The sequence below is a fragment of the Lissotriton helveticus genome, chromosome 10, assembly GCF_964261635.1.
Source record: "Lissotriton helveticus chromosome 10, aLisHel1.1, whole genome shotgun sequence".
Taxonomy (NCBI): Eukaryota; Metazoa; Chordata; class Amphibia; order Caudata; family Salamandridae; genus Lissotriton; species Lissotriton helveticus.
In genome coordinates, this window is record NC_136071.1 from 107,864,248 (window position 1) to 107,879,571 (window position 15,324).

The window sequence follows — 15,324 nt, forward strand, 5'->3', positions numbered from 1 at the left end:
ACATTAAGGAATCTGGCCTGTTATGGTTAGTGTTGCGTTTGAAGATACTTACATAGATTCTTAGGATTTTTTATCTTATGCCCTGATGAAGTCTCTGGCTGATTTGCCTGATAGACGAAACACGTGTTGGCAATCTTGTGGTAATTCTGTGGCTTGGACAACACATATTAAGAACTGTGGTCACTGAGGATACTCTGAACTTGGAATAAAAGAAAATTGACGTCAATGGAGATTTGTTACTTTATATGTGTCTTTTCTGTACACATTTGTTGGTCAGGCTTTCAATTGGTAAATAGTGTTATATGTGGAATTTGTTCCTCATTTTACAACGTAGAGCAGTGGTTGTATGTTAGTCTTGTAGCACTATGTGGTTGTAAATTTGAATTAAGATAAACTGTACACGTTCCTGTGCATATTTCCCCTACTGCCTTACTTGCAAAGTTGCCTTCCTCTTCCTGCCTTTCAAACATGCTTTAGTCTCTTTCTTCCTTGAAGGGCCGTAAGGTAAAGAAATGTAATGCCGGCACCTTCTCTTTCAGCACTTTGATATCATACAACCTACTTACCTCCTACACTGATAGTTCTCATCCGAACCAATAGCCACAAGTAAATACATGAGCCAAATTTGGCCAAAACAAGGGCAAACGAGTAGAATTTCAAACGATGCACACTGGGTAAATGCTATTTTATAAGGAAACCTGTACTTAAAAGACTGACAAGGCTAGATTGGCCCAGAGTTTGATGGGCACCCTGCACACTTGGGTCAGAGTGTCCAAATGAGAATTATAGAATGAAAGCTATGGACACATGATTAAAGGTTGGACACCACCACATAAAGATAATTTCTTCATTGGAAATTAAGACATTAAATTGTCACACATGGTAAAAAGAGCAAGCTTGTGCCTTTTGCACTATTTAAGCAAAGGGATATTATTTTCCTTGTTGTAATGCTAAATACTGATTAACAAACTTCTGCTTATTTTATGCATGCTCATGGAGAGCACCCCTCCGGCAGACTATGATGGAAGCCACAAGGGGAACATATTTTTATTCATATTGAGGGGTAATATAAATAATATGATGGTTAGCTCGGTTCCTGATCATAACATAGCAGCTCCGTTGGGCAAGAATACATCTGGTCAGTGATGGAAATAGAATGTGGCTGATTGTAATGCAAATTTGTACTCCTGAGGATGGGATAGTATCTAGTGGTCCAGACAGGCATCTTCAGGGCCCAGTCTAAAAACAGACAATAAAAGAATCATGGCTCTGGTGGATGAGGCCAGCTGCGATCTTTGAAGAAGGTCTTCAACCCGCTGATGCTTACAGGTGGAAAGTAAGGGCCAATCCTTTTGCGGTGCCACCATTTGCCATCGTTTGCGTGCTTGCCTCCGATCCGGCTGAATTTGTATATAAATTGCTCTCCTCTGATCCATCTTGAAAAGAAAAAGAGAAACATAATCAGTAAGAGGCATGGTTCTTCAGGAGTAAGAAATGCACATGCACAGCCGTTCTCCTGCTGGTACAAGGTGTTTCCTGCATACTCCTGTCTAATGATCCAAGTCAACACCGTGGCTTGGGCAGATCGCAGCTATTGCTCAAACCCCACAGCACCTTATTTATTTATATATTTTCAGTTGCGTCAGAGTGCTGTGCATTGCGATTTATGTACTGTCAGGAAATGCACATACATGTAATCTTTACAATAAACAAGAAGGAAGAATCACACAATAAACCAAGAAAAATGATAAACAACAGACCCTATGGAAAAGGGGAGTTGAGGATGATATGATCAACTAGAAAATGAAAACCAGGCAAACATATGCAATGTAAAAGCACCAAGCGGTATTGTATCTAATACCAGTAAGCAATGTCTAGTCAAAACAAGGGTGGGTTTCCAGATCAAATTTAGAAAACAGGCAGAAAGGGCTTGTGAACTAGAGAACGCTTTCAGTAAGGGTCAGGTAACTAGGCACCAGATGTAGCAAGCCCATGTGATGAGACATGAATGAGGCTGAGAGTGGAGGCAGAAACAAAGGGACATCGGAGGCTTAATATTCACCAAACCTTTCACCTTATTGAGGAACCTCCGTCTCCTTGTACTGGTGACTCCATTCATGGGCTTTCAGGTCATAGATTTCCACCAAGTCATGGCCGTTCATTGGGGATGATCTTATTCTATTTAATCATTTAACTAGTGAAAAGATAATCAAAAAGGCAGTAGAACAATTTACATGGGAAGAACCTTAACCTGAAATATGTGAAAACTAGAAAAAAAGTACATGAGATGGAGGCCACCTTTTGTCCTACCTAGTCACAGCTCTGCATACAACAACCATGATAGAATGTAAAAAAAAACTGAAAAAAAGTGCTAGATTTTAGTTGGCAAACGGATGTGTCTTTAGAAGTTTCTAATAGAAAGAAAGAGGGAGCCCCAAGCTCAAGCATTGAGGGATTTCTCCAGAGCTGTAGTTTGTATGTGGAAAAAGACTGGAAGTTTTGGACTTCATGGTGAGAGGCATTTCAGGAAGATGGGTTTGGGAACTGCTCAGTTGTCGAAAGCCGTTAGAGGTAGCCAATGTTAGCCTTGTAAAATGCCGGAGATATGGCCAAACTTCTGAGCACCTTTTATCAATCATGCTACAGTGGGAAAAAAATAGGTAAGGCACGCAGGCATAACTAGGACAGTCTAACCAACGATGAATGTCACAATCTACATGGGAAGAATAAATGACGGTGTGGGAAGAAACAAGAAATCTGGCTTGCTTGAGGAGTTTTAATTTGAGGGTGGCATCCCGTTTCATTATATCTGACTGGAAGGCCTAAACCACAAAAAGCCACCGAGCAAGGGTCCTCAGACCATAGCTGGCCAGATGCAATTTCTAACCAGCCTACCAGTTTTGTGCCAACGAGATCTTATTAGGGAAGACGTTACAAGTAATTTGACTTGAACAGGATTCGATTTAGCAGAAAGGTCGTTGCTTAGCTTTCAATGCAACCAAGGGGGGCAGTGGCCCAAACACAGTTTGTCAGAAGGAGAGAATACTTTGAGGTAGAGCGGAGTGTCATCTGCATACTGGTTGGCAGAGATGCCCCGCCCACTCACTACTTTTTCTGCAGTTCCCTGTAGATAGTAAAAAGAGTAGGAGAAGACTTAGCTCCAATGCATCCCACAAGGCAGGGGGAAGTGAGAAGACAGGAAGGGTTTGATTTCAACAAATGACACTTAACTGGGAATGAAGAAGCAAAAGAAATCCAAGACTTTATATACAACCCTCATCTGCGAGAACCAGATGGGAAGCAGGTCTCAGAGTTGTGGTATCAAAACTGAGGACAGATTCAGCAGGACAAGAACACAGGAAACATTAACATATAGTAGACTTATAGCTACTTTACAATAAGAAAAGTGTCATGCTAAGCACGACAAGGAACTCCAGACTCATCGGATCTCAGCAGCTTGAAATGCTGCAGATGTTTCACCTAGATTTAGACTAAGGTTTACAGAATTTCACCTGGATTGGGGAGGGCAGAGATTAGGCAGATCAGAGATGTACCAAAGATGTTTCCCAGGAGGACAGTTTTACCTTTATTTAGGTAGGAGGGGAATGGGCCTTTCACTTTTAAAGCATGACAGAACAGAATGTCGACGTTTCAACATGTTTTTATTTTCAAAAACGAAATCCTAAAGTGGAATTTAGTTTTTAAAAGTAAACAAAAAAAAACAATGATTCTCTTGCCATGGGAGTTTTCCCCTATGGCATGGGGGTCATTTTGTAGTTTTCACTACTCCTTTACTCAAGGTTTTATCTGGCGGTGACGGACAGTGAAAACCTGCCATTTGGTCACCCACCCTCAATTGGATGGGTGGACAAATGACAAAGCCTTCAATGGCCCTTGCTTTGTTGGGCCGTCGGAGATTTATGTTGGCAGTGGAAAAGTAGTCTCCGCTGTCAACAAACCGAAGGTCCGCCAGACAGTTAATGAGGTGGGCGGAGCTTCAGTTTGGTGGAGAGCATACTCTGTTGCATTTGCGATGGAATATCCAGTCCATCAAACTCTAAACCGGGCTGTTAGTTCTTTGAAAATTAATGCAAGAACGGTCATCTATCTAGGAAGATGGCCGCATGGACTCTTCTAATCACCACACAACCCCTATATTTTACTTCACAGCCATATAAGATTCTCAGATTTCAGATGAGACTCAAGATATCAAGGGACAGAGATTTGCGTACATTTGTGAGCCACGACTCACTAGCAGCAAAGAGGGATTGATGGTCAGGCATTCTGCGACACAATATCTGATTGCAGGAGGATAGGTTACCGACCACATCAGTTTTTTAAAACAGTTAATATTACTGACCTCTACAGTTGGCATTCAAAAGAAAAGTGCGGGCTAAAAACTTATTGTCCTCATGACATGAAATCATATAGCAACCCTAATTAAACAACAGTGTTATAAAAAAAATATTCTTGCAACATATTTTTGATGTGTACTTTAAGTACAAAAATCTTTTATATAACAGGACTTCTGTGAAAAAATGGTGAAAGTCAAACCTGCTACTTTGGCATTCCTTTACTCTATTAGGAGAGCAGCGGAGGGCTCATTGTCTCGATGGTGGGGCCTATATAAGATCAGCAGCCACCACAGCTGTCAATCAGACTATATTGAAGCTGCTAAATAAAGTAATTGACCGGTTCCTGGTTTAAGGTCACTGGTGACATCTTTTATGGTGGTCTCCACACCGGGGAGGACAACCAAGCATCTCTTGGCAGACGTTATAGGAAATGCCATTCAAGTTTCCCTGACATGCTGTGAGAAAACGTACAGCATATCAGAGTTTAGACCGTGAGTTCTGGAAAGGTAGATTTGCATCATAGTGAATATTGTATTGCATTGTAATTAAATAGATGGAGCTTACTACTCCTGACGAGGCGTCAAATCACATTTCGGTGAGTGGCACGCTACTCCGGAACCCAAAAAGGATTAGTGGTGGATTAGTATAGTGAAATTTGAGTTAATTTGAGCAGTGGACATGTCAGTCTGTTAGTTGAATTGAAAAGGATAATGGGAAGATAGAAGAGGGAAGAGTCTAGAAAGTGTATATCACAGTAGTAAGATGCGGTTTGGGATGAGTTTAAGGAGAGATGACGGAGGGAAGAACCTCTAGATATGGATTAGGGAGATCATAGTAGTAATATGAGTTTTGGGTTAAGGCAAAGGGGGATAGGTGGAGGAAGAATTCAGAAGGCTTGTCTGGGTGATCATAGTATTAAAATGAGGTTTGGGGTGATCCACGGAGGGATAGAGGAGGGAAGAGTCTAGAAAGGGGCATTTTGGAGATCATAGTAGTAGAATGAGTTTTGGGATGAGTCAGAGTGGAGGTAGATGATATATTGAGAGAGGTATGGGGTGAAATATAGGGTACTGCTTTGGAGAGAGTCAAAGTTTATTTTTACAGTAGGAGTAAAATAATAAATAGATAAGTACATATTATTTTACATATTTATATCATAAAAAACACATATCTAGATATATACATTGTAGGAACTGGGGTCACCAGTTCCCCGGGGGTAGCCTTGCACGAGCAGGTAGGCACCCGAAAGCTTAGGTGTTAAGTGATTACACAGCACACACCCACTGAGACAATAAAAGGCACGCAATGACTGGCGCAGTGTGTTTAATTAAAAATCAAATAACTTTTATATAAGATTAAGGTTCAGGAGTGGAAAATCACAGTATCAATTAGTCATTAAAGCATTTCATAGGAGGGGAGAAAAGGGAGCAGTTCAATATCCAATTTAACATGTTGCAATAACAATCCATTAGAGAATTAGCATTTCATCCGTTAACAATAAACCTTTTCATGAAAGATTATTATGTCAACCAGCTCATCAGGTAAGGATGAGCAAATCCTGTAGCAAGTGTCCACAGGTCTTCAGGTAAGTAATCTGTTCAGTAGGTAATGCAATTAACCTCTCACCCAACAAGGGTGAACATTACCTAAAACTCCCTAGCAGGAATAAACAGTGCATAAAACCTGGCATTAGATGTAAAGCATTTTATCAGTAGCAGGAAAAACTTCATTAGCCAGGTTACACCATGAATAAACAGTTCCTTAAGAAGGAATCAACATTTCACTAGAAATCAGGCAGGAATAATAACATTTCAATAATCCTAAATAACCATTTCCTTTACCGGGAATTTCAGCAGGCAGGAACAAGCAGTGCCTAAGGTAAAAGGAGCATAGATACACTAGGCATCAAGAATCAACGTTTCATTAAGGTAAAACATTTCGTTAGCCACAACATTAGGTTGGAATACCTCTTTTCCTGTACCAGGAGTAAAACATTTCATGCAGAATGAACATGTCATCAGGCCACACTAGTCATGGCATTAGGCAGGGATAACCAACCCTGTCATAGAACCAGGTCATTAGACGGGGATCAGCCTGTCATCTGGTAAAGGTGAACACTTCCTTGCATAAGAATGGACCTTTTTATATGCACTCAGGAATACCCCAGACCTTAGAGGTCAGGCAACATCACATTAGGTAAGACCCAAACATTTCCTAATCAGGAGTAAATAGGTCATTAGAAAGTAAAACATGTCCTCAATCAGAGGGAACACCCCATAAGGTAAACATGACCATTTCATCATCAATGCAGCACCTCTTAATAATCGTTTGCCTGCAGGAGTAAAGGGTGGGATTCTTTAATCACCACAGCATATCGCAATAACCCTGTCAGGAAAGAAAATAGCGTTTCCCTACACAGCAGTAAACATTCCAGTAGGTAACGGTAGGCTTTCAGGAAATGTGGCACTAAGTAGGAGTAAACCTTTTCATTAAAGGTAAAACATTCAATTAGCAGAAGTACACATTTCGTTAGTTAATGGTAGGTACTCATAAACCATTGCATTAAATAAGCAATGAGCCCTTCACCCCACAATAAACGTTTCCTTACGTCAGAAATCAGCATAACCTTAAACAAGAGCAAAGCATTAATCCCAACTGCAATAACTCCTTCTATGCATCAGTAAAACCTTTCATCAGGAACACCTATCTCCATATGCAGGCAATCATTTCATTAGACCAGAGGGCATTTCATTAACCATTTGGCAGAGCATCTCTTCAAGGCAAGAATAAGCATGGCCTAGGGTAGATGAGCATTTCATGGAATCAGAAATAAACGTGCCATTAAATGAGAACACCCATTTTATTATAGCCCCACAGGCATTTAGTCAACTGTTCTTTCAAGCAGATCAAACACGTGGAGGCCTAATTAAGCCTGGAACCTTACCCCAGGCAGGGGTTAACTTAATCCAGCCCCAGGTCCAGGAGCCTTACGGAGTCTTAGTCCCGTTCAGGGGGGGGGGACTCTCTGGGGGCTAGTTAGGGCCAACGGTGCCCAACAACAGTTTTCCCAATCTCACAGGGCCAGCAGGGCCCAACTTCAACTTACTCCCGGGAAGGGGCGAACTCGGGGCCTTCTCCGGCCTCCCGCCCACCTCCACGGGATTTACCTTTTTCCCTTCGGCGTCTCGGGCCCTTGCGTAGGCTCAAGGGGCTGGGGGGAGGGCTCCGGCCCCTCTTGGAGCCCTCTCGTGAGGTCCGCGCTGCTCAGAGGACCAGTCCCGGGCCGTACTCAGGCTCCTCCAGCCACGGGACCAGTCGGGGGCAAAACGGCAGCTTGCGGAGGGCTCTCGGGACTTTCCGAGCCCTCCGGTGAAAAGGTATCCGGTTCCCGGGGCCTGGATGTTGTTCGCGGCCCGGGAACCAATGGGCAGGTGCCTCAGGAAGGCGCGGCAACGGCAGCCAATGGCTGCGTGGCGATGGACGGGGGCGCGGCCGATGACACGACTGGCGCCCCCCGTCACGTGATGGGGGTATTCTGGCCTCAGGGCCTAACGCAGCCTTCTACCACATTACGACGGCCCTCTCCTCACATCGGGGGCCGCCGCGACCAGACAGGCAATAGCGGGAAGGCCCTCCCGAGGTTCAACGGATGACGGCGCCTCTCCCACACTCCTCCGGGCCGAGCGCGGCCCACAGCACACGGCGGCGGCCCTCTCTCGGCACCGGGGGCCGCCGGGGGCAGTTGTCGGCAAGATCGGCACTCTTCAGGGCACAGCAGGCAGCCCGGAGCGGCGGCGGTGAGTACTTCTGCAGCGCCTCGGCAGGGGGCTTCAGGGACCGCAGTGCTTCGCGGGCACCACAGCGCTTTGGGGGGCACAGAGCTCAACGGGGCAAAAGCGCTCCACACAGGGACTTCTTGGCGCTTCAAGAGTATAGCGCTTCAGGGCCCAATAGTCTGCAAAACATAAGCGCTTCTCAAGGGGGCAAAGCGCTTTGTCCAGTTCAGCAAGCTGAGGTAAATTAGGCAGTTCAGGGGGCTAGCGCTAAGGAAAGAGAGCGCTTAGCCAACAGGCAGTTTAAGCAGTTTATGCAGGACAGGTAGTTTAGTCAAGGGGAGCTAGGCAGGACAGTGAAGGCCAATACCTGGTTGACTCCCCAGCAGTCCTGTGGTAATTTGAAGGTCTACTTTTTCTTGGCGCTTGATGGTTTTTGCGCCCTTGTAAATATCAGTTTCTTGTTACTTGAAGGGGGGTTGAGTTGGGGGCTGCAGGCAGGCTTCCTCTGCAGGTCACTGTAGATGGTCCCTGGGTTCCCCTCTCGCCGGGCCAGATCAGTGGGTAGTTCAGGGCACCTCACTCAACTTAAGAGGCAGCACCTAAGCCCTGTCACTCTCAGTGGCATAAGTCCCTGACTAGGCCCTACCGCCTAAATCTCCTGCGTGGGTTGCCCAGGTCAGTGATGCTCCAACTGACTGGAAAGTTTCCCTCCCTTTCCTTATATAGGCCCAGGTCAGGTGACCACCCTCTAAGGTGGCAAAACTAAGCTCCGGCCTTATTCTAGAAGCTGCCAGGAGCTTCCCTACTCTAACTGTGGGCAGGCAAGGCAGGCTGGAATGGCAACAATGTTTGGAGTCCCTGTCAGCTCCTGGCAACTAGAATGCACCTTAACAAGACCACACTGCAGTAACAGGGGCCTATGGCAGCCATGTTGAGGGAAGAGGGCACCTGCACCTAGCATGGGTTTTAACATTACCCAGGGCATTTTAACCTCACGGGGCCTATACAATTACATTATAAGGGGGGACTTCCAGAATTAGGGGAAGCAAAAAGCAAAACAAATTCTGTGAAAAGGGCCAAGTCCAACACACATATAATCAAATTAACTGTTTATATACACAGGGATATGCTGTACTTATGTGTCTAACTACGGTGGTTATGTAGGAAAGAGCCAATTATTGAGTAGTCTTCTGAAGACAAGATAGTTATTTGTGGATCTTATGTTTGGGGGTAATGAATTCTAAAGTTTGGATGCTTTGAACAGAGAAAAATGTGCTACCTATTGTTTTTAGATCAAGCCTAGCGCAGTGCACATGCACTGCTCTGCGAGGCTTCTTGTAAGTACTCTGTGTGGGTCCGACTCCCGCCGCGCATAGGATTGGCTTTTGCGTGCCTCTTTCAAGAATGAAAGCACGCAAATGGCTAAAGGCGGGTGCATGTCTCACCTCTTTTGTAATGTTGACTCCCACTGCGTTTTGTTCTCGGGAGCAAGCAGCGGTGCGCAGGGCAGGAGCAGCATTCATTGTGAGCCAGGTTACTGTTTACAGACAACGCGCCGTGCTTTCGTTTTTTTTTAACATTGTTTTTAGCTGGAACACTAGCGCTCTTGTTTTGAACACTCTGTGTTTCTTAGGTTAGCGGTTCTGTGAACAAAACTGTAAGTGCATTTTTATTTTCCTCGAGAGATCCATCCAATTTCTGACTACTTGCTTACAGGATCGCAGTTAAAAGTGGCAGATTGCCATCAAAATGTGATCATACAACGGAGAACTATTGTGAAACGTATTCCAGCTCCGTGTGCGTCTGTGTGTATTTGGGTAAATGAATCACACTGGCATAACGATTTCTACATCCATCACGCATCTCCATACAATCCGCTCAATCACACCATTCAAATATAACAATCTCACTAATTTGAACCAACTCAACAGCATACACTAAGAAAATAAAAAAGGTAACACACTATAATAACATACAGTAAGTATATACAAAAAAGAAGAAAATACATTTATTTTTAGTAACACACAACAAACGCCGTTTGTTGTGTGTTACTAAAAAGAATGCGTGATGGATGTAGAAATCGTTCTTATGGGTTACATAATGTATTGATTTATATATGATGATTATTTATCTGCGGATTGTTTTGATTTACTAAGGAATCTATGTAAAATAATTAAAGAAACAATATATTTTTCTAAAATATCTTTTCTGTGTGGGGCAATGTACTTATTTGAATGATTTTTGGATATATTACCAATGTTTAAAGAAATTGCCTGAGAGGTTTTTGTTCTTGTATTGACATTTTCCCTGCCAGCCACTTTGAATATCTGTTTTCAGGGTCCCTCTTTTGTTCTTGTAACAAGCTCACGTTTGCTCATTTGCTCTCTGAGCTTCAACTAATTCAAATGAATATATGTGCGGTTTATGTAATAAAATACAAGTCCGATGGGTGATACAAAGCAGCTTGAATGTGGATATTCTGGGAACCGGTAACTAATGTAGGGCCCTCAAGGCAGGGGAGATGTGGGCTTTTGTCTTTACACATAGGAGGAGTCTGGCAGTAGAGTTCTGGATCAGTTGTAGCCTTTTCATAGTTGATAAAGATGATCCGTGGTAGAGGCCATTGCCGTAAGCAAGTTTAGACAGTACAAGAGAGATAGTAGGCTGGGGACTTTTGTGGAAATCCCAGGTTGGTGAAGGTGTGTCGCAGAATTTTCATAGTAATGAAGCTTGGCCTTGCTAATTTGTCCACTCAGGCATCATTGATAACTTGGGAGTCCATGTTATGTCCAAGGTTTCTTACTATTTTAAGAGGTGGTCCCAGATCGTCAGGCCAGGGGCAAAGTGGGTCATCATTTTTCCAATCGACACATGTGAGCATTTCAGTTTTGGAAGCATTTATATTGAGATGGCTCTATGTCATTCACTGATCAACGGCAACTTAAGATATGTGACTTTCCAATGTCTTTAGGGCTTTTCAGTTTAAGGAGTATTTGTGTGTCATCTGCATAGTTATAACATGTGATCTGAAATGAATTGATGATTGCCAGCAAATACTTCATGTAGGTGTTGAATAGCATGAGTGAGATGATAGAGCCTTGAGGGACCCCAGCTTTTTTGATGTACGGTTTGGATGAGAAAGGGGGAGTATGGATGAAATTAGTTCTGTTGCACAGGTAGGATATGATCCCGTCTAGAGCAGTTCCCTCTATGTCGGCTCCGTAGAGTCTTTGTATCAGAGTGTCATGGTCAACTGTCGAAGGCAGCTGAGAGGTCCAAGAGAAGTAGCGCAGCAACTCCTTTGCAGTCTACTGTATTGTTAAGGTCATTCCAGATGGCTATGAGAGCAGGTTCTGTGCCTCTTCCTGGGTAGACTCCTATGTGGAAATCGGACAGTATGGAGTTATCTTCAATGAATTGTGACTTCTGGCCGAAAGCGGCTCTTTCTACCAGTTTGCCCAGGAAAGGTCAATTTGTAAACGGTCTGTGGTTGTCACGGTCAAGTAGGTCCAGGTTAGTCTTCTTCAATATTGGGCCTATGTATGCCAATTTTAGGTCTTCTGGGAAGATTCCCGTAGTTAAGGAATTATTGATGATTCTTTTTACTGGTGTGGCAGCAGAGGTAGTTAGAAGAATGTTCTGGAATATTTGTTGTGGACAAGGGTCAGAAGGGCTGCCGACAGGCCTGCTTGCTTTGACCAGATCCAAAAATTCACTTTGCGCTATTTATTTGAAGGAATGGAGAGGCTGGGTTAATCTACTCTTGGAGGGTATTTTATAAATGGATTGATGATGCTATGCAACATGGACCTGGTAAATTTGCTGCAACAACGTTTTTTTCTGCAATGTGGCTCTTGTGGAGATGAAAGCTGCCTTGGAGGGAAAAACTCTTTGGAATGGTTACTGTCTTTAATAAGGTAGACCTTACCTTGCATATGTAGCCAAGATATTGCCTCATTCATTCATTATGATGAATGACACATTCACTGCTCAAATCTTTGTATGAGGTCCAAAATATTAATTACTTACAGAGATCAAAACACTACACACAGCATTAGAAATGCTTACGTGGGGCCTTACACATTTTTGCACCTAACAGATAGATTGACTGGCTTTAACAACTCAACAAATAAACTAGTGCCTGATACAGTGGAGTATACCTACCTTAATATAAAAAATAGCAACCAATCTTATGCCAGGAGAAATTACACCAGCTTTCAAATAATGTGCCTGCCACTAAATAAAAAATCCACAAATGCCCATAACCCTCTAACATTATGCCAGGTAACAACAAGCATTTGAAAAGCCAACAGGTCTTGCCTTTAAAAGGCAAGTGCTAAGCTCATGTTTTTGCACATGAGTAGTTTGCATACCGATTCAAAAATGGTTGTCGGTATGTCACACACATGAGTAGCCATCTTGGAATTGTTATTCCGATTAAAAAAAAGTCTTCTATGATGGTCAGTCATGTGTGCGCATGTGTCATGACAAACAGCCATGCATTTTGACATTAAAAAAAATTGCTGTTTCAAGATGAATGAATATAAACAGATAAACTAAACAAAGTAGCGTTGAGACTAGACAGCAGAGTAAGTTAACGCTATATGCCGTCTAACAATCAACAGAACTGAAATTAAGCAGGTGAATATATAGTAGCCTGGTACAACAAAACTTGTAAATGGACAGCAAGATGCAAAAGTGAGAATCATTGGAGAGTATCTTAAAGGTTACATCCATAGCAAGCTGCAGGGTATTTAGACCCATGTCTAAGTCTAGTACTTTAGATGAAATGGTGGAGACTTGCATCTCAAAAGAGAATATAAGGAATATCAACCTTAATGGTAAAATTTGGATGAGACGAAGAAAGAGAGAGATTTGTGTAGTACTGCAGGAAAAAGGAAGGAATAATATTCCATGGAGCCTAGATGTTCTATTCTGCCGATGTGAGTCAAAGAGCAATTGGATCTAATGCATTACCAATCTCAACTGTTGCACCTTAAAGCCAATCTGCTCATCCCTGTGAGTTTAATACTTATTAGAACTTTAAAATCTCAATTTTTTAAATGTCGGGATTAAACCATCTTCTTGATGCCTCACAATCAGGATTCCGTGCCAACCACAGAACCGAGACTGCGCTGACTGTCGCCACAGATGACATCAGGACCATCCTTGGCCACGGAGAAATGGTAGCCCTGATCCTCCTAGACCTCTCTGCTGCATTCGATGCAGTCTCCCACCACACCCTCCTCGACAGACTCCACAATTGGCATACAGTATAATGCTTTCAAGTGAATCGCTTCTTTCCTCTCAGGACACACACAGTACATCCATCTGCCTTCCTTCACCTCCACTCCGAAGGACATTATATGCGGCGTACCCCAAGGATCATCCCTCAGCCCCACCCTGTCTAACCTCTACATAAGCCCCCTCGCAGACATCTTCAGATCCCACGGACTCAACATAATCACCTACGCTGACGACACTCAACTTATCCCTCTCACTCACTGAGGACCCCCCTATCCCAAAACCAACTTCTGCAACGCCAAGACCGATGTAGCCAAATGAATGAACAGCTGCCTTAAACTCAACTGCGACAAAACAGAAGTACTGATCTTCAGGAAGAACACCTCCGCATGGGACCAAAGCTGGTGGCCAGCAGAAATCGGACCAACACCTGCATCGATAGACCACGCACGCAACCTCTGCATCATCCTGGACAGTCAACTGACCATGAAACAACAAGTAAACGCAGTCGCCTCCTCATGCTTCCACACCGTCTGCATGCTCCGCCGAATCTTCAGATGGATCCCAACCAACACTAGAAAGACCGTCATGCACGCTTTCGTCACCAGCAGCCTCGACTATGGCAAAGCTCTTTATGCCGGAATTTCCACCCAGCTCCTTAAAAGACTCCAGACCCTACAGAACATAGCTGCCAGGCTCATCCTGAATCTCCCCAAAGGGACCAGCATCACCCTGCACCTCAGAAATCTCCACTGGCTACACATCCAGAAGAAATGTCAGTTGAAGATCCTTATACATGCATTCAAAACTCTAAACAACCTGGAACCATTCTACAACAACCATCGACTAAGCTTCCACCTTCCCGCAAGACACCTGCGCACCGCCTCGCTCGCCCTCGCACACACACCTCTCATCCACCGCAGCCGCAGTGGGGACTGCTCCTTCTCCTACACCGCATCCAGGACCTCGAACAATCTGCCCCTCTACCTCTGAACAGCACCCTCCCTGGCGGGCTTCAGAAAGAAACTCAAACCTGGCTTTTCGAAGGAGACCTGGCATTGTCAGCGCCAAGATACCCTTAGGGTTGACAGCGTTGCGCTATACAAATACTGTGTGATTACTTGATTGAATCTGCACAAACATTGCTAGATGAGTTGAAAAGGCCATGAGGATAAGCCAAACTGGCAAAGAAAGGTAAATCAGTGGAGAAGAGATGGAATAAAATGTAGACCGCTCAAAGGAAGAACACATCCTACAAACATACATAAAGCCAGAAAATACTTGTTAAAGAATGTGGGATAAAAATATACAATCATTTTTAATAAAAGAGGGTTCGGTGAAAATGAGAAACTATTTGCCAAACAAGCATTTGCAATGCAATAGGACTCGCATTTACGCAAGACCTTTTGCATTGGAAACGGGAGTGCGGGCAGGCAAGAAGGCAAAAACGGGAGTGGGGGGAAGAGGAGCCGTGAAGTCACTGACTGCGGGAGTGGGCGGGGGGCGGAGACTCGGAAGAAAATAGTGTTCGGAGTATGGGGCCAGTAACCATGGATGGATACCAATGATGACATGGCCTTCATGAGGAGGGACTAACAAGCCTAAAACCAATCGGAAGGCAGCATTTAGGACCTAAGCCAATGAAAAAGATGGGCGTAGAGTGGGCGGAGCTTCCACAAAGCTTCCACGCTATACTGAATACTGCATGGCTCGCAAAGCGAGCAGCGCATGCACTGCAACGCTAGGCTCAACCTAATAAAACTATGTAGGCTACAGTGTAAGACTACTTTTTAATTAGCAAAGGATCTATGGTAAAGCAGAGAGAACTGGTTAATTAAAGAAGTCAGACTGGGATCAAACAAGAAAGCATTTAATAAATAAAGAGAAGGGTCTGTGTTAAAGCAAGAGAATACTTGTTAATCAAAGAGAATAGTATGAGGCAAAGCAAG

At 43.8% G+C, this 15,324-nt stretch overlaps 1 protein-coding gene across 2 annotated transcripts in view; it reads right to left on the bottom strand.

Annotated features, from left to right (window-relative positions):
* Positions 1–248: 248 nt before the first annotated feature.
* Positions 249–15,324, bottom strand: part of LMF1 (lipase maturation factor 1) — an 801,367-nt gene continuing 786,291 nt past the window's right edge. For both annotated transcript variants that reach the window (XM_078664185.1, XM_078664184.1), the window contains one exon: positions 249–1,436. In XM_078664185.1, the coding sequence (XP_078520311.1) occupies positions 1,262–1,436 (175 nt within the window). In that variant the 3' untranslated portion in view covers positions 249–1,261. The remainder of the gene's footprint in view (positions 1,437–15,324) is intronic.